Here is an 18,972-nt window from a genome sequence, read left to right on the forward strand (position 1 = left end):
GCAAGGAGAGATGAATTCAGGAATTCTTGCTGAAAATCGATATGTTAAAAACTCAGAGCAATTTCAGATCCAAAATAGTGATCGACAACAACTTGCATTTACATAGCACCTTTAACAAAGTAAAATATCCCAAAGTTCTTCGCAGCTGTGATTATCAAATAGATTTTGACACCAAGTCTCACAAAGAAATATTAGGGCACATGATAAGTGCTTGATGAAAATGACCCCCTCTCTGTGTATATCTGTACAATGACTGTGTTTAAAGAATGTGTGTGTATGTTGTGTGTGAGTCAGTGACCGACTGTGTGTCGGTGTGCGATTCCGTGTCTGTGAGCCTGTGCGCAGTTTTTCTGTGCCTGAAAACGTCTATCACTCTGTCTGCATGTGTGTTTATAAGGAGGGGTGTTGTGTGCCCATGTTCATATCTCATGATGATGATCTACCTCGTCCAGTGACTCAATCACAGTCAGATGGACAGTACATCGGATCAGCGCCTCCGCTGACGCAGTGTGTTTTGGCTGAAGCTAATCCTTAGGCACATTATCTTACAATTAGGTCAGGTCATTACTTCTTAAAGAGGAAACACACTTTGTTCAATCCGCAGGAGGACCTGACACTTCCATTTTTCTTTCAAGCAGTTTTGTTTGTTGGAAGGCGGAAACATGAAGTGTGTACCGCGAGAACCAAGACTTTGAAAATGATCCGAGCTGAAATTCGAGCCAATGGTACTGCGGCCCTGGGACTGGCAAACTCTAGTCCATCAGAATGCCCCCGTTTCATTTCTGATTTGGGGAGCAGGAATATGGCCAGAGGTTGTGCAGGGACCAATACATGTGTCATGGAGGAATGGCAGAGATGCCTTCCAATTTTACCCCCATATGTAGGGAGGCAATGAGCAAAGAGAAGGGAAGGAAGCTTTGGAGAGCGGTCTCCTGACACCACACATCCGCTTACTGAAAATGAATGCCCCTAACCCACTTGTTACTTGTGGAAGCTGAAAGAATTTAAATTCAATTAATATATCTGGAATATAAAGATAGTCTCAGTAATGGTGACCATGACAGCTATCGCCAATTGTTGTAAAAAAACATCTGGTTCATTAATCACCCTCAGGGAAGGAAATCTGTCATCATTGCCAGGTCTGTCCTACATGTGAATCGAGACCCACAATAATGTAGTTGTCTCTGAACTGCTCTCTACAATGGTGTGCCAAACCACTTAGTTCAAGGGCAATTAGAAAGAGGCAACAAATGCTCGCTTTATCCGTGAAACCCACATCCCATGAAAGAAAGAAAAACTATCAGAGAGGTTTGGTGTTTTGAGTCCATATGTCCCCAGTTTACTCAGTGGCTGTGTGTCCGTCTTTGTGTCTTCAGTGACTGTGTATCTCTGTCATTGCGCCATCTATGTCTGTGTTGTCTGTGGTTGTGCATATCTTTGTATGCATCTGTCTGCATGCAGTCTGTGAAGGATTATGCTGCCTTGTGTTTAATTGTGTCTGTATGTCATCTGTGTCTGTTTACCATCTGTGTTTGTGCGTTCTTTGTGTTTGTGAGTCTGCCTGTCCTCTGCAGCTGTGTATGTGTCTGTGTGCCTTCAGTGTCTGAGTCTGTCTTTATGCATCTGTTTGTCCACTCCTGAACCTAAAATCATTGATTTCCCCCAATTCTGGTGTTTTTCTCTCAATGAGCCCCTAATCCCACTTTCCACTTTACTCCCTGTTCCCATTAATATCCCACCCAGTCTAATCCCATTCTCCCCGTTTCCATTAATATCCCACCCAGTCTAATCCCATTCTCCCCTTTACACCCTGTTTCCATTAATATCCCACCCAGTCTAATCCCATTCTCCCCGTTTCCATTAATATCCCACCCAGTCTAATCTCACTCTCCCCTTTACTACCCGTTTCCATTAATATCCCACCCAGTCTAATCCCACTCTCCCCTTTACTCCCCGTTTCCATTAATATCCCACCCAGTCTAATCCCACTCTCCCCTTTACTCCCCGTTTCCATTAATATCCCACCCAGTCTAATCCCACTCTCCCCTTTACTACCCGTTTCCATTAATATCCCACACAGTCTAATCTCACTCTCCCTTTTACTACCCGTTTCCATTAATATCCCACCCAGTCTAATCCCACTCTCCCTTTTACTCCCCATTTCCATTAATATCCCACCCAGTCTAATCCCACTCTCTCCTTTACTCCCCATTCCATTAATATCCCACCCAGTCTAAACCCACTCTCCCTTTTACTCCCCATACCCATTAATATCCCACCACGTCTAATGCCACTGTCCTGATTATGCCCCAAACAGTTTAATATCCCGTCCCATTTTACCACACTCTCCTACTCAGTCTCCATGACTTTTAATGTCACATCCAGCCAAATCTCACTCTCTGACTCATTCCCCCAGCCCTTTGATATGTCACCCATTCTAATACCACTCTCTCTTACCGTTTGATTTTCGACCCAGTCTTATCCCACTCTCTGCTCAGTCCTCATACCCTTTAATCTCCTGAAGAAGAAAAGTGTTCTCATGCAACAGAATGTTATGATCTGAAATGCACTGTTTGGTAGTTTGGTGGAAGCAGATTCAATAGTGGTTTTCAAAGGGAATTGGATATACTCAAAAACAAAGGAAAAGGATTGAGGAGCAATGGCTAAACAGTAGGGGAATGGAACAAACTGGGTAGTTGTGTCAGAGAGCTGGCATAGACACAATGGGCAGAATAGCCTCCTACCACATTGTATGACTTTATTTGTAGATGGCAGCCTTCTGTCTCCTAAGATGATGTTTTCCGCCACTGTGGTCAACTCTGTGTTAAGCATTGCCTGGTGCTGCTCCGGAATCCCATTCTGGCATGACAGCCTCTGTCGCACTGGGAATTGTGCAATTTTCTGACATCTGCTTTCTTTTGTCGGCCAGCTATATTTTTAGTTTCTGCTAACCTCCTTCAATGTCTTTCCAAACAATCAACCTCCAGTAGTCACGGTCATCAGCGACTATTGCTCATTTGTCAGTTTCAACATCCAGCATCTTTATATAATTCTATGAAAACTAAATTTTGATTATTCTCACTCTTTTATCCAATTTTTGTTCACCTCTTCCCTATTATTTCCATATCTTTTATCTGCAATTCCTTGATTCCCATTCATATTATCTTCATTCCCGATCATTTTATCCTATTTTCACTCTTGTTTGAAGAAGAGACTTGCATTGATATAACACTTTTCACAATCTCAGGATGTTCCGAAAGGTTTCACAGCCAATGGAGTACTTTTGCAATGAAGTCACTGTTACTATGTAGGAGCCATGCATCTTCACTCCCCTAATCCTCATTCCCCTTCAGCCTTACTCCTGTTATCCTCACTCCCGTTATCCTCACTCCCGCTATCCTCACTTGTGATATCTTCACTTGTGCTATCTTCACTTGTGCTATCCGGTCCCTTTATTCAGTAATTGAAGCTCTTGATAAACAACTGCAGGATTTGGGGAGAGCAGTAGGGTAGATTGCCTCATTACGGTGGGCACTTGAAGCTTCCCTGCATCAGCCAAATGGTAGTGAGACAGGAATTTGGTTTGCAAACTAAATACCAATTTTACCCATCGTAGTAAACATCTGGACTAGAACCTTGGAATATGATGTGCACTAGGACCCTGCAGAGACATTGTATTCACAGACAGAATCAGGTGCAACTATCTGGTAAACCAAAGGCACCATGGTTACCTGATATTAGTGTGTCGGACAGCGTGCTTCCTGGTGCAAGAGCACAGGTGAGTTGTGGAGGTTGGTGAAGGCACAGCCTCTTTGCTGGTACTATTCTCCAAGACAGAAATTCAATGATGCAAATGTGAATGCTTTGAAACATCAGAAAACAAGGAGTTGTGCATCAGGGGAGTCTGCAAGCTCAGCAGGTGAGTGTGGCCGTCTCTATCGGGCACTGCAGGACTAATAAATTAGTGTACTGGCTCAGACTGATGCCAGGCTTTAAATGTTTAATTTCATATTCCTATTTTTAAACAAATCATTTGCCATTGTGGCATTTTATTTTAATATGTCCTTTCCAATCAAACTACTGAGTGCCTGGAAGCCCTTATAAACTGGGCAGAGGGATAAACTAACCCTTACCAACCCTACCTAGCATACATACCGCAGTCAGCTGCAAACTAACTTGTGACACCAACTTCATGTGCTCTTAACTAGTAGCCAGCAATCCCAAATTCAAACTAGCCCAAATCCAGACGGATTCTGACTTTTAACCTCATAGACTCAAATTAGTAAATCATAACCCTTGAAATCTAACTGTTAAACTCAGCCCCAGGACCCTAACAAGTAACTGCTAGCTCCAAGGATTGTAACTAGTAACCCACAGCTCCACAGGCTCTCAATAGTAACTCTCACTCCTGCCAAATTTAGCTAATGATCCCCAGTTCCACATATCCTAACTTGTGACACCAGACTGAGGTACTATCAATTAGTAATACCTGCCCATGTATTCCAACTAGTGATTCCAGTCCTTAATCTAACTCATTGTTGCTCGACTGAAATCACTGGCAAACTGCGGCAACGATGGCAACACTATTTTAGCTACATTAATTTCAGCAGAAAACATCTTATAACAAAGTAAATGCACTTGACATAGAATAATAGAATCGTCAGCATAGAATGAGGCCATTCGGCCCATCGGGCCTGTGCCAGGTCTTCGTAAGAGTATCGAATTAGCTCCAGTTCCCTGCTCCTTGACCCACATCGCTAATTTGTAAAACATTTTCAAGTTGGCGGCACAGTGGCTAGCACAGCTGCCTCACAGCGCCAGGGTCCAGGCTTCAATTCCGGCCTTGAGTGACTGTCTGTGTGGAGTTTGCATGTTCTCCCCGTGTCTGCGTGGGTTTTCTCCGGGCGCTCCAGTTTCCTCCCACAGTCCAAAGATATGCAGGTTAGGTGGATTAGCCATGCCAAAATTGTCCCTTAGGTGTCCAGGGATGTGAACCTGGGTAGGGTGCTCTTTCAGAGGGTGGGTTCAGACTTGGTAGGCCGGATGATCTCCTCCTGCATTGTAGGGATTCTAAGTGTGATTCTTGTTTAAAATAAATTTAGAGTACCCAATTTCTTTCCAATTAAGGGGCAATTTAGTGTGGCCAATCCACCTACCCTGCACATCTTTGGGTTGTGGGGGTGAGACCCACGCAGACACAGGGAGAATGTGCAAACTCCACACGGACAGTGACCCGGGGCCGGGGTCAAACCCGGGTCCTCAGCGCTGTGAGGCAGCAGTGCTAACCTCGAAGTCTGATTCTAAGTGTACAACCAATTCCTTTTTGAAAGTTATTGAATCTTCTTCTACTACCCTTTGAGGCAGCGCATTCCAATCATAAGGCTTTGCTGAATAAAAAAAAAAAAAGTTTCCTTATCTCCCTTTTAACACTTATGACAATTCTCTGAAATCTATGTCCTCTGGTAATCAACCCTCCAGGCAAGAGACTCTGTACTTACTGTATCAAAGCTCTTCATAATTTTGAAAACTTTATTAACTCTCCATTTAACTAGGGCAGCACGGTGGCGCAGTGGGTTAGCCCTGTCGCCTCACGGCGCCGAGGTCCCGGGTTCGATCCCGGCTCTGTGCGGAGTCTGCACATTGTCCCCGTGTGTGCGTGGGTTTCCTCCGGGTGCTCCGGTTTCCTCCCACAGTCCAAAGATGTGCAGGTTAGGTGGATTGGCCATGCTAAATTGCCCTTAGTGTCCAAAATTGCCCTTAGTGTTGGGTGGGGTTACTGGGTTATGGGGATAGGGTGGGGGTGTGGGCTTGGGTAGGGTGCTCTTTCCAAGAGCCGGTGCCGACTCGATGGGCCGAATGGCCTCCTTCTGCACTGTAAATTCTATGATTCTATGATCCTTCCTAAAATGTGGTGCATGAAATGGTCACAATGCTCCATTTGGAGCCTAACTAGTGATTTAGGAAAGGTTAATTTAACTTCCCCGTTTTTGTACTCTAACGTTATTTATAAAGCCACAGAACCCATGTATTTTATTCAATCTTATCAACTTGCCCTACCATCCTCAAATCTTTGAGCATAAATCGCTGGGTTTCTCTGTTTCTGCACCCCTTTTAAAATTGTATCATTTAGTTTATCTTGCTTCTCTTTATTTTCTCTTTCAAAATGCATCACTTCACACTTCGATGCATTTTCACACTTCTATGCATTAAATTTCATCGGCCAAGTGTCTCTGTTCATTTCATCAGCTGATGTCCTCCTGAGGTCTGTTTCCAACAACAACTTGTGTTTATATTGCACTTTTAACGTAACAACACTTCCCACGGCATTTTGCATGAGTGCTGTAAAACAAATTCTCACACCCAGCCACATTAGGAGATATTAGGGCATATCGTCAAAAGCTTGGTCAAAGAGGGAGATTATGAAATGAAAGTCACCATCGAACCTGAGGCCCATAGGCTGCTCTCCCCTTTTTTGAGATTTAATCTAAGGGCCACCACGCCTCAGGCGAGGGGCAAGATTGAGAAGGCGGGGTCTTCATGAATAACCTCAGGCGGTATGGGAATTGAATGGCTGGCCGCTAACCGTTGGCCGCTCCGCATCATGAACCAGCCATCTAGCTAACCAACCTAATGGAACTATTAATCTTGTATTAACTAAACTGAAACACGGTAATTAATGTTTTGGACAATGCTGGGCTAACGAGTAGTCTCCAGTTAAACATACACCTTCGCTAACTGGTGGCCCACAGCGATGTGCAGTAACTAGTGATTTTGAGCCCTATGTACCCGAGCTAGGGATAGACCATCAGCCACACATTCTCTAACTGGTAACCTTCAGCCCAACTAACAAGTGAACCACTGCTCACCTAGTCTTAATTGGTAATCAACCCCATGTATTCTACCTGGTTAACCTCAGCCCAACTGCCCGAACTAACAAATTAGACAAATGTTTAGTTGTAGGCTGACTCAGTGAATGGGGATTCTGTTATAAACTGGTGGGGTTAACATTGCAGACTGACATCTGCCTCCGCCATCCATCCTACCAAAGCATTCTCTGCAATAATTTTTTGTCTTATGACTGTTGCGATTTTGAGTGAATTTGCTGAGGAAAGGTTAAAGTGAATCAGGCCGAGAAGGTGAATCTCTTGCTGTTCCACTGTCACACTTTATCATCCTACTGTCACACTTTTACATGACTCTTGGTCCCAAAAGCCCCAGTTCCGGAACATGGAATATTTGTTGCCATTTATTATCCTTCATCCTGACACAGGCCAGATGTGTTTTACTCAGTGTATTTTACTATCAACATGGTACTACCAATTGTTTTTTTTGTTGCTCCTGTATAAGCATCAACGGTTATCTATAATGTAAGACACAGCTGGTGTAGTTAAATGCTTATTCAGCATTTTGTGTCTGGAGACACAGAATACATCAACGATGTTTAATAGTGTGACGGGAATCTCTCCAAATGGCTGTGCCTCATCAGAGTCACAGAAACATATTTTGTTTCTAATGGTGTAAATTATCACCCAAAAAGATGTGCGGGGTAGGTGAATTGGCCATGGTAAATTGCCCCTTAATTGAAAAAAAAGAATTGGATACTCTAAATTTAAAATAATATATTGTAAATCATCGTCATCCAATTGAATTCACTGGCTTAGCCCCAGGTGTGGTAACAACAGCACAGTTTTAGCCCCATGTACTAATATTATTAAGAAACAAATTATATGCAAAACAAGAAAATATGCTTCACTCGTGTACACTTACTGAACAAATTTCGACCATCATTGAAGTTACTGTGGATGTATAGCACACACCAGGATCATTGGACACTGATACTGTTTTACATCTGAGTGTTTTACCAACAAACACACAGACAGGTTAAAGTTCACATGCATACACCATGCAAATATATAAGCACTGAGATCACAGGTCCAACAATGGTGTCCAGTGCTCACCTTTATTAACGAATCAGAAATATAGTTAGCCTTGTCTGGCTAATGTGGATTACTCTGAACTCTTAATTACCCCTAATTTCCCGTATTTGGATCACTAATTTGGCACATCTGGATTATCAGTTTGAAAACCTGCCTCAAATGGGCTACCGTGGGCAGCACGGTAGCACTGTGGATAGCACAATTGCTTCACAGCTCCAGGGTCCCAGGTTCGATTCCCGGCTTGGGTCACTGTCTGTGCGGAGTCTGCACGTTCTCCCCGTGTGTGCGTGGGTTTCCTCCGGGTGCTCAGGTTTCTCCCCCCCCCCCCAGTCCAAAGATGTGCAGATTAGGTAGATTGGCTATGCTGAATTGCCCTTAGTGTCCAAAATTGCCCTTAGTGTTGGGTGGGGTTACTGGGTTATGGGGATAGGGTGGAGGTGTGGACCTTGGGTAGGGTGCTCTTTCCAAGAGCCGGTGCAGACTTGATGGGCCGAATGGCCTCCTTCTGTACTGTAAATTCTATGAAAAATGAATCCATTCTGTGTCTTGTGTCTCAGCCAGTAGGCGACATCTTTGTTCATTTCTTCTTAACTCCGACCTATCCTTGTCCTCCTATTCTGCGCCACCTTCTCCATTCCCTCCTCAAGCATGTCGGGCGGGATTCTCTGATTCTGAGGCTAAGTGTTGACGCCGTCAGAAACGCCGTCACGTTTCTCGACAGCGTCAACACGGCCTCGGGATCAGCAATTCTGGCCCCTACAGGGGGCCAGCACGGCACTGGAGCGGTTCACGCTGCTCCAGCTGCTGATCCCGGCATGAACTGGGCGTCGTGGGATCCGCGCATGCGCAGTGGCACCAGCGCCAACGCGCGCAAGCACAGTGGCTTCCTTCAATGCGCCGGCCCCGACTCAACATGGCGCAGGACTACAGGAGTCAGTGTGGAAGAAAGGAGGCCGCCAGTCAGAGAGGCCAGGCCACATCGGAGGCCTCCCCTGGTGTCAGACCCCCCCCCCCACCCCCAAATAGGCCGCCCCCTGACCCTTCCACGCCGAGTTCCGCTGAGAGCAGGTGTGGACGGCGCATGTGGTGCTCGGTCTTTTACGTCGGCCTCTTGGCCCATCCTGGGCCGAGAATCGTTGGGCTGGCCTCGTAGAGCGGCCTCCGACCGGCGCCACGCCAACCACGCGGCGCCAATGGTGCCGACTCTCCGCTCTACGGAGAATTGCGTGCCGACGTCGGGGCGGTGTGGCACGATTCGCGCCAGTCCCGGGATTCTCCAGCCCGGCACCAGGCTGAGAGAATCCCGCCCATCATTCATTATATTTCTATTCCTTTCAGTTCTGTAGAACCATATGGACTCAAAACGTTAACTCTGTTTCTCCATGGGATTTCCGGTGACTGCGGGCGGGAGGCAGCCGCACATTGGAGGGCTCCCGTTCGAGAACGGCATTTTCGGGGTTTAACGCCCGGTCCCAGGGGCAACAGAGGCGGCAAAAGCAGGGAGAAGGCACAGTGAAGGGAAATGTCGAAAACAAGTTAAAAAACGGCCGTGAAAAAAGCAGCTGAAAGTCCGTCGGGGAGTGGAAAGGTCGCCGCGGGGACGGCAAGACAAATGGAGGCTGGGGCACCAGGGGAGGCCGCATTGCCCACAGCTGAAGAAATGACCAAGGTGATTGCCGCAGAACTCGAAAGGCAGTTCACAAAACACATGGAGGCGATGAGGAAGGAGATGGGGGCGGTATTGAAAGTGCTGGTGGAAGAGGCGGTTGCCCCGGTGAGGGCGGCGGTATTGAGCGCAGTGGCGGAGGTACGGGAGCAAGGCGAGGCCCTGAAGGAAGTGGAAGAGACATTATTGCAGCACAGCAATCAAATTACCTCGATGGGGAAGGAGATGCGGAAGGTGATAGAGATCAACAAGGATCTGCGAGCCAAAATGGATGACATGGAAAACAGGTGACAGAATCTGAGGATTGTGGGTCTTCCCGAAGGAGTGGAAGGCCCGAGGCCGACTGAGTATTTTGCCACGATGTTGGCGAAGCTATTGGGGGAGGGGAATGATTCCTCCCGATATGAACTGGATCGGGCTCATCGGTCGTGGAGGCCTGTACCAAAGGAGAGTGAGCCGCCAAAAGTAGTAACTTTGTGTTTTCGTAGGTACAATGTGAAGGAGAAGGTCCTGTGCTGGGCAAAGCAGAAGCGGGTGGTGCAATGGGCAGGAGCTGGTACACGCATATATCAGGACTTTAGGGTGGAGCTGGCGAGGAGGCGGGCTGCCTTCAGCCGGGTGAAAAAGGCGCTGTACATCAGTAAGGTGCGGTGCGGCATAGTATACCCAGCTAAGTTGAGGGTGACCTACAAATCCAAGGACTTTTATTTCAGGACGGCGGAAGCAGCGGAGGAGTTTGCGAAGGCAGAAGGACTGTGGCTGAACTGAGAAGTGATCATGTACCGATGTAGCCTCATGTAACTGTATTTTTTTCACTGCGGCTGGTGTATGTGCTAAATGAGCTAACATTGTATATACTTGGACAAGGGAAGAAATGGGACTTTCGCTTGCAATCATGGTTCTTTGGAGCTTTGGGGTGTATGCGGGGTTTGTGTGCTAAAGGGGATTTCTTGGTTTTCCTGGGACCGGGCAAGGGGGAAAGAGACCCGGGCGGGGGCTTCCACGCTGGCTGACTTAAGCCGGCCAGTGAACGGGAGTGAGGTGGAGGGAGCGGCTGCGGCCATCGGAGCCTGGCAGAACAGGGCCCCGAGTGGTCTAGCCGGGGTGGAAAGTTGGGGGGAAGGCACAGAGGTTGGGGGAGGAATTTTGTAAGAGGAAGTGGAGGGGAGGAGTCGGGGAGGGGGGGAAGGGCTTGCAATACGTGGGTGTCATTTACGGTACTCTTTCGGGGATTGGATGGCATTGAATGTTAAGGGGAGGGGGGTCAACCGTGACCGTAGGCGATTCCTGATTCTTTTTTCTTTTTTTCCCCTCCTTTGTTTGTCCCACTGTGGGAGTGTTTGTTTTATTTGATGCTTATATTGTCAGGTGGGTCATTGTTTGGGGTGGTGGGAGGATGGGATTGTTGGTGTTGATAAGGGAATTGACTTTGTATTTGTTTCCGTTTACTGCTTGTTGGTGGGGTGTAAATTTTGGAGAAAATGTGAAAATGGAGAATTAAAATATTTTACAAAAAAAAAAATCTGTTTCTCCACATGCTGCCAGACTTGCTGAGGTTTTCTAGCATTTTCTGTTTTATTTCAGTCTTATTTCAGATTTCCAGCATCCCCAGTATTTTGCTTTTATTGGGTGTCTTTACATGGCCATCTTGTACAGGGTATGTTGTCCTGCTGTCTCGTGCTGGAGCACCCCCTAATACCTCTCCTTGAACTTCGCAGACTGGCCAGACATCGGTCTGCGTGTCAAAGTTCTGTCGTGATGATGAATGTGGACCCTTCATTTCACTCCCGGTCTTTCTCCCCTCCCTCTCCCGCATAAGGTGCTGTCCGTTTCTGGGACAAACCTCTTTGGGTATTCGCTGTGTGGCTGTATTTCGTGCAGTGAATTAATCATTACACTGTGAACCCAAGAGAGTGAGTGCTGCTGGAGAAACAAAGAAACATTTGCATTTATATAGCATCCTTTTTAAACCTCAGGCCATCCCTGTGGTGAATGTATTATGCCAATAATCCACCATCGTATTTGTATCTGTGCTATTGCCCTTGTAATTGTATCTGTGCTATGCTGTTGCCCTTGTGGGCTCCTCCTATGTGCCATTGTATGGCATTATCCATAGGGGAACATGTTGGGGCCAGTATGGGCTCCGCCCATGGCTCCTCCCCTTGAGGGGAGGTATAAAGAGCAGTTGACCTGCAGGCGGTTCACAGTATTGGATCAGTCGCAGGCAGGCAGTGTTCTAAGTTGATTAAAGCCACGGTTTACTTCTACTCCCGTCTCGAGTGAATTGATGGTCGCATCAATCCCAAAGCACTTTCCAGACAAATTGGTATTTTTCCAAAGTGTAATCACTGTTGTAATATAAGAACTGTGACAGGTAATTTGCACACAGCAAGCTTCCATGAAGCAATCAAGTAACATTAATGGGTACCTGTTTTTAATGTGGTTGATTTGAGGGCTAAATATTAGCCAGGGCACTAGGGAAGACTCAGTTATTGTTTGAATGGTGCCGTGGGATCTCTGGCTTCCATCTGAGAGTTTAATATCTTACCCCAAAACTTTAACACCTCGGTGCTGACTCCAAGTCTGACCTTGATGCTCCAGCGCTACCAGTTGCAGAAACCTCAGCGGGTTCTCCCCCTGCTTCATAGCCCAGAAGCACTAAGGCAAATAGCCACAGCGCCCCCGTGCTGCAGTGGTTGCGATTAATTAACCGGGAATGGATGAAACCTGGGCCATTCCTGCTCAATGCTCGATCACCCAATATTCAGGTCACCCGTCACCATTTTATTTTGCTCAAGAGGAACATAGCTCCTCACACCTAGAGGGCAGCCCGAATATTTTACTTCTGGGTTTTTCCAGGACTGGTTCACTCGGAGATTTATGTGAGTAGAATTTTTGTAAAGTACCTGTCAGAAATGTTGGGGTGGATTCTTCAATCCCCCAGATACCTGTTACTCGGCGGCACGCTGTTCGCTGGCAGTGAGATTATCTGCGTCCGCAGCTTGTCAATGGGATTTCCCACTGAAGCCACCCCACACCACAAGGAAACCCACGGGCGGGGATGTGGTGCCGGCGGGGAAAGAGAATCCCAGCGACCAGAGAATTCCGGCCACTATCTTTTAGATGAGATACTGAACGGAAGGCCTGTCTGTCCTCTCGGATGAACCCATAGAAACTCTCATGTCAAGGGCCAGAGAGTCCTCCCCATGTTTTGACCAATATTTATCCCTCAATCAAACATCATTAAAAGAAATGATCTGCTTATTCACATTGTAGTTTGTGCAACTTTGCTGCTGTGCTGATTAGCTGTGTGATGCACAATCAATACTCTTGAGACCACGAGGAGTCATATCGATTCAGCTTTAATTAGATAGAACTGTACCCAGCAGCGATGTTACAGAAGTGAAGGCTGCTGGGACGGCAACGGTTCTTATACCCCGCCTCTCAGGGCGGGTCTATGTACATTACCAATGGTAGACCCCGCGGTCTAGCCAATGGTCATTCACCTCTCAGGTACTGCAATACCTGGTATTACCACATTCACCCCCTGTTAAAAAAGGAGCCAGCGGGGTGATGGCCAGTGTCACTGTCGCCTCTGCATGGTAGGACCAGGTATTGCAGGTACCATGCTGTCGAGGGTAACGGAGAAAGTTCTTGTGTTGTTTATTTTTTCCATGGTGCTGCAATCAGACGATCGGGTGGCCTGGTCGTCCTACTGGAGCATCTAATTTTCGGCGGCGATCCTGGTGAGGGCCCCAGCGGTTGTGACTCCGGGAATGTGATGTCTTCCTCCCAGGCAGTTTCATCACCCCTAGGTGGCGCTGTAGGGGCAAAAAATAGGCGCGGGGGTGCGCGCCTGTAGGGGGCGTCGGTGCCTGTTCGGGGCTGGGTTGGGGTTCCGGCGGCAGTACTGACCCTCCGGTCAGGTGCTGCGGGGGGGGGGGCAGTGGTGCGGGCGCCGGCGGGCGGCAGGTCCCGAAGGGAGACCGTATCTTGGCGTCCGTCGGGGAACGCTACGAAGTCGTACTGGGGGTTGGCATGCAGCAGGTGGACCCTCTCGACCAACAGGTCCGACTTGTGTGCCCTCGCATGTTTCCGCAGCAGGGCGGGTCCCGGTGTCGCTAGCTAGGTTGGGAGCGAGGTCCAAGAGGAGGACTTCCTGGGGAAAACAAGGAGACGTTCGTGAGGTGTCTGGTTTGTGGTAGTACATAGCAGGGACCAAATGGAGTGAAGGGCCACTGGGAGGACTTCTTGCCAGCGGGAGACTGGGAGATTCCTGGACCGAAGGGCCAGCAGGACGGTCTTCCAGACCGTTCCATTCTCCCTTTCTACCTGCCCGTTTCCCTGGGGGTTGTAGCTGGTCGTCCTGCTCGAGGCGATGCCTTTGCTAAGCAGCAACTGGCGCAGCTCGTCGCTCATAAAGGAGGACCCCCTATCACTGTGGATGTATGCGGGGAAACCGAACAGTGTAAAAATACTTTGGAGGGCCTTGATGACGGTGGCTGTGGTCATGTCTGGGCAGGGGATGGCGAATGGGAACCGGGAGTACTCGTCAATCACATTAAGGAAGTACGTTTTGCGGTCGGTGGAGGGGAGGGGGCCTTTGAAGTCCATGCTGAGGCGTTCAAAGGGATGGGAAGCCTTTATCAGATGCGCCCTCTCTGGTCGGTAGAAGTGCGGTTTGCACTCCGCGCAGATTTGGCAGTCCCTGGTGACTGTCCTGACCTCCTCGATGGAGTAAGGCAGGTTTCGGGACTTAACGAAATGGAAGAACCGGGTGACTCCCGGGTGGCAGAGGTCTTTGTGGAGGGCTCGGAGGCGGTCTACTTGTGCGGTGGCACAAGTGCCGCGGGATAGGGCATCAGGAGGCTCGTTCAGCTTCCCGGGACGGTACAAGATCTCGTAATTGTAGGTGGAGAGTTCGATCCTCCACCGCAAGATCTTGTCATTTTTTACCTTGCCCCGCTGCGCATTATCGAACATGAAAGCAACCGACCGTTGGTCAGTGAGGAGAGTGAATCTCCTGCCGGCCAGGTAATGCCTCCAGTGCCGCACAGCTTCTACTATGGCCTGGGCCTCCTTTTCGACCGAGGAGTGGCGAATTTCGGAAGCATGGAGAGTGCGGGAGAAGAAAGCCACAGGCCTGCCCGCTTGGTTGAGGGTGGCGGCCAGAGCTACGTCGGACACGTCGCTCTCGACCTGGAAGGGGAGGGACTCGTCGATGGCACGCATCGTGGCTTTTGCGATAGCCGCTTTGATGCGGCAGAAGGTCTGGCGGGCCTCCGTCGACAGGGGGAAGGTTGTGGATTGGATCAGGGGTCGAGCCTTGTCGGCGTAATTAGGGACCCATTGTGCATAGTAGCTAAAGAAGCCTAGGCAGCGCTTTAGGGCCTTGGGGCAGTGAGGGAGGGGGAACTCCATGAGGGGGCGCATGCGTTCAGGGTCGGGGCCTATGACTCCATTTCACACTACGTAGCCTAGGATGGCTAGACGGTCGATGCTAAACACGCAATTCTCCTTTATTGTAGGTCAGATTTAGGAGGTGCGCGGTCTGGAAAAATTTACGGAGGTTGGTGTCGTGGTCCTGCTGGTCATGGCCGCAGATGGTGACGTTGTCAAGATACGGGAACGTTGCGTGTAAGCCGTACCGGTCAACCATTCGGTCCATCTCACTCTGGAAGACCGAGACCCCGTTTGTGACACCGAAGGGAACCCTTAAAAAGTGGTACAGCCGCCCATCTGCTTCGAAGGCAGTGTACTGGCAGTCACTATTACGGAGGGGTAGCTGGTGGTAGGCAGACTTGAGATCCACCGTGAAGAAGACCTTGTATTGCGCAATCCTGTTTACCAGGTCGGCAATACGGGGGAGAGGGTACGCGTCCAGTTGCGTAAACCGGTTGATGGTCTGGCTGTAGTCAATGACCATCCTATGTTTCTCCCTGGTCTTTACCACCACGACTTGAGCCCTCCAGGGGCTGTTGCTTGCTTCGATGACCCCTTCCCTCAGCAGCCTTTGGACCTCGGACTTGATGAAGGTCCGGTCCTGGGCGCTATACCGTCTGCTCCTGGTGGCGACGGGTTTGCAATCCGGGGTGAGGTTCGCAAACAGGGAAGGCGGGTCGACCTTAAGGGTCGCGAGGCCGCAAACAGTAAGGGGGGTATAGGGCCGCCAAATTTAAAGGTCAGGCTTTGTAGATGGCACTGAAAATCCAGTCCCAGAAGGGTGGCTGTGCAGAGATGCGGCTCGCCGCCCCTTCGATCATGGGGTAGATCGCTGGGCTGACCCGCGAGCGTAGGAGGTGCATCTTCTGCCTTTCCGTGGGGGTGTCAGCAGCCGTATCGAGGTAGCTCTGGAAACGTGCCAGCCAATGCTTAAAAATCGCGGCGGAGTTTTCTGCGTGCGGGCTGAGCTGAAGGCACGCCGGCTTGATGTGGAGATCCATCCTTCAAAAGTACTTATCTGGTTAAATTGATACACAATCAATACGCTTGAGTCCACGAGGAGTCACATCGATTCAGCTTTAATCAGATAGAACTGTACCCAGCAGCGATGTTACAGAAGTGAAGGCTGCTGGGACGGCACCGGTTCTTATACCCCGCCTCTCAGGGCAGGGCTATGTACATTACTCAATGGTAGACCCCGCGGTCTAGCCAATGGTCATTCACCTCTCAGGTACTGCAATACCTGGTATTACCACACTGTGTTTCCAACATTACAAGAGTGGCCACTCTTCAAAAGTCCATCATTGGCTGTAAAACAGTCTTGGTTGTCCAGAGGTTCAAGAAAGGTCATAAAAATGTCTTTCTTTCCAACATTGTGGACTCCAAATGCATTCACCTCGCAGATTAGCCAGGATCATGCTCTTGGGATCAGGGAAGCCCTTCACCTCCAGGCTTAAGTGTTCTGAACCATCAAGGACAACTGCTTGGAAATATCTTAATGGCCACAAACATAACCTTCGTGGAGACATTGAGAAAAGAGTATAAATAATGAAATGCCTGCCACGACTCTCCGTGTGGCCCTAAAAATGCTGCCTCCAGACTGATTGTAGAATCCATCAGAAGAACCCTTGGGTATCGATAGGAATCAAGCCTCTGGACAGATTGTCAGTTATCGCCTGACCAATGGGTTTCCTGAAAGAGTATTTATCACTATTCAACCACCCCATCAGTGGGTTTCTTGACTGAATGGGAGTTATCACTTGATCAGTGGGTTACTTGCAGAAATCAGCCAACCAGGTAACAGATGTTATTTGCAATCACATATACACACAATGTTTACAATTCAGAATTACATTGATGTGGGGTCAAGTTAATGGCCTAAGCTTGGAATTGAATGCCTTCTGATAGTTCAGAAGCGACAGATGACCAGCTATATTTTAAAATGTGATTGTTGACTTTTTTCTTTTTGAGGGCATTTAAATTTATCTTTAACTGTATAAAATGTCAGTGTAAACTTTTGTTCCTCTCTTGTGTTTCCATCCTTTATCCCTCTCACCCAGTCACTCCCCTTTCCTCTCCCACTTTCCACCAGCCCCTTGTCCTTCCTTTCTCCCCTCTCTTCCCACCTTCCCCATTGGCTAATAGGAGATCCCAAATATATTGACTTGTAGTTTTGATATCCAACAATGCCAGACACGCCCTGTGACCCATTTGCCATCTACACATGTGTCTTTGTATTCAAATCCCCTTATTAGCTTGCTCATTCTCGTTCGGAACTGTTCCAGCCCTTTCTCCCTCACCCTGGCATGACCCTGCAAATCCCAAACCCTCTCCCCTCCTATTCCCAGACTCGAGAGAACCTCATCAAGGCTGTGCCCCCCCATCTCATCTGTTCGTTGATGTGCGGGGGGAAAGAATGTCGCTACGAGGGACCCGATGTCTGGACCCTGCAGCAGCAAGCAATCCGGGGCGTGTTCTCAGCATGGTAGGTCAGTCAACAGAGGTCTGTATCTATAAGGATCACAAATCAAAAGCAAGGGAGGTAAGCACAGAGAGGAGGAAAATCCAGTTTGGGCATACATTTCCCAGAGAAAGGCAGAATAAATGGTAGGTGAGAGAGAATACTTGGTAAAGAGCAAAAAAAAACTACAGATGTTGGAAACAGCCATCATCTGGAAACGAAAGGACGGGTTAACATTCCAGGTGTGGGTCCTTAGTCAATATAAAGAGATATGGCCCAGAAGGAGGCCAGTCAGTTCATTGTGCTTCTGCTGGCTGTTTGAGGGTGGAATTTTACATGGTGTAAAGTTTTACATGGTTTAAAACAAAATGGCCTGGAGGCAAGAACACATTCATCCAATTCTCTTTTGTTATTATTGAATCTGCCTCCATCACACCTTCAGGCAGTGCATTCCTGGTTGTAATAGCTTACCGAAGGGCGGCACGGTGGTGCAGTGGTTAGCACTGCTGCCTCACGGCGCTAAGAACTCAGGTTCGATCCCAGTCCTGGGTCACTGTCTGTGTGGAGTTTGCACATTCTCCCCGTGTCTGCATGGTTTCACCCCCACAGCCCATAAGATGTGCGGGGTAGGTGGATTGGCCACGCTAAATTGCCCCTTAATTGGAAAAATGTTTAAAAAGTAATAACCTACTGCATACATTTTTTTCATCATGTCACCTCTGGTGCTTTTGTCAATTATAAATCTCTGCCCTCTGGTTACTGACCACGTGCTGGTGGAGAAAGCTTCTCATTTTCTCTATCAAAACCATTTATGATTTTGAACACCTCTAGCAAACTCACTTAACCTTCTCTGCTCTTGAGCACAGAAATTCCAGTTCCTCTGGGATCTCTACAGAACGGAAGTCTCTCTTCCTCATATCATCTTGTAAATTTCTTCTGCACTCTCTCCAAGGCTTTGATGAACTTCCTAAAGTGTCGGCCACAGTATTTCAACTGGGATCCAACCAGCATTTTATAACTTAGAATAACCTCCTTGCTTTTGTGCTCTCTACCTCAGTTTATAAAGTTAATGATTCTGTATACCTTTTTAAAAGCCTTTTCAACTTCTCAACTAGGGCAGCAAAGGGGTTGGACTGTTGCCTCACAGTGCCAGGGACCCGGGTCCAATTCCGGCCTTGGGTGACTGCTTTTGTGGAGTTTGCATGTTCCCCTTGTATCTGCGTGGGTTACCTCCCACAGTCCAAAGATGTGTGGGTTAGGTGGATTGGCCATGCTAAATTGCCCCTTAGTGTACAGGGATGTTCAGGTTAGGCTGTGCGATTATTGAGATAGGGGGCAGTGAGCATGGGTAGAGTGCTCATTCGAAGGGTCGATGCTGACTCAATGGGCCAAATGGCCTCCTTCTGCACTGTAGGGATTCTATGAACTTTTCCTGGCACCTTTAAAGATTTGTGATCCATCAACAG

General features: G+C 48.2%; 1 protein-coding gene across 1 annotated transcript in view; it reads left to right on the forward strand.

Annotated features, from left to right (window-relative positions):
- The first annotated feature begins 3,761 nt into the window (after positions 1–3,761).
- LOC140387907 (protein tyrosine phosphatase domain-containing protein 1) overlaps positions 3,762–18,972 on the forward strand; it is a 66,192-nt gene continuing 50,981 nt past the window's right edge. The window contains exons 1-2 of the mRNA XM_072471208.1: positions 3,762–3,919; positions 17,106–17,530. Of these exons, the coding sequence (XP_072327309.1) occupies positions 17,352–17,530 (179 nt within the window). The 5' untranslated portion in view covers positions 3,762–3,919; positions 17,106–17,351. The remainder of the gene's footprint in view (positions 3,920–17,105; positions 17,531–18,972) is intronic.

The sequence above is a fragment of the Scyliorhinus torazame genome, chromosome 13 (assembly GCF_047496885.1).
Source record: "Scyliorhinus torazame isolate Kashiwa2021f chromosome 13, sScyTor2.1, whole genome shotgun sequence".
NCBI classification, from domain to species: Eukaryota; Metazoa; Chordata; class Chondrichthyes; order Carcharhiniformes; family Scyliorhinidae; genus Scyliorhinus; species Scyliorhinus torazame.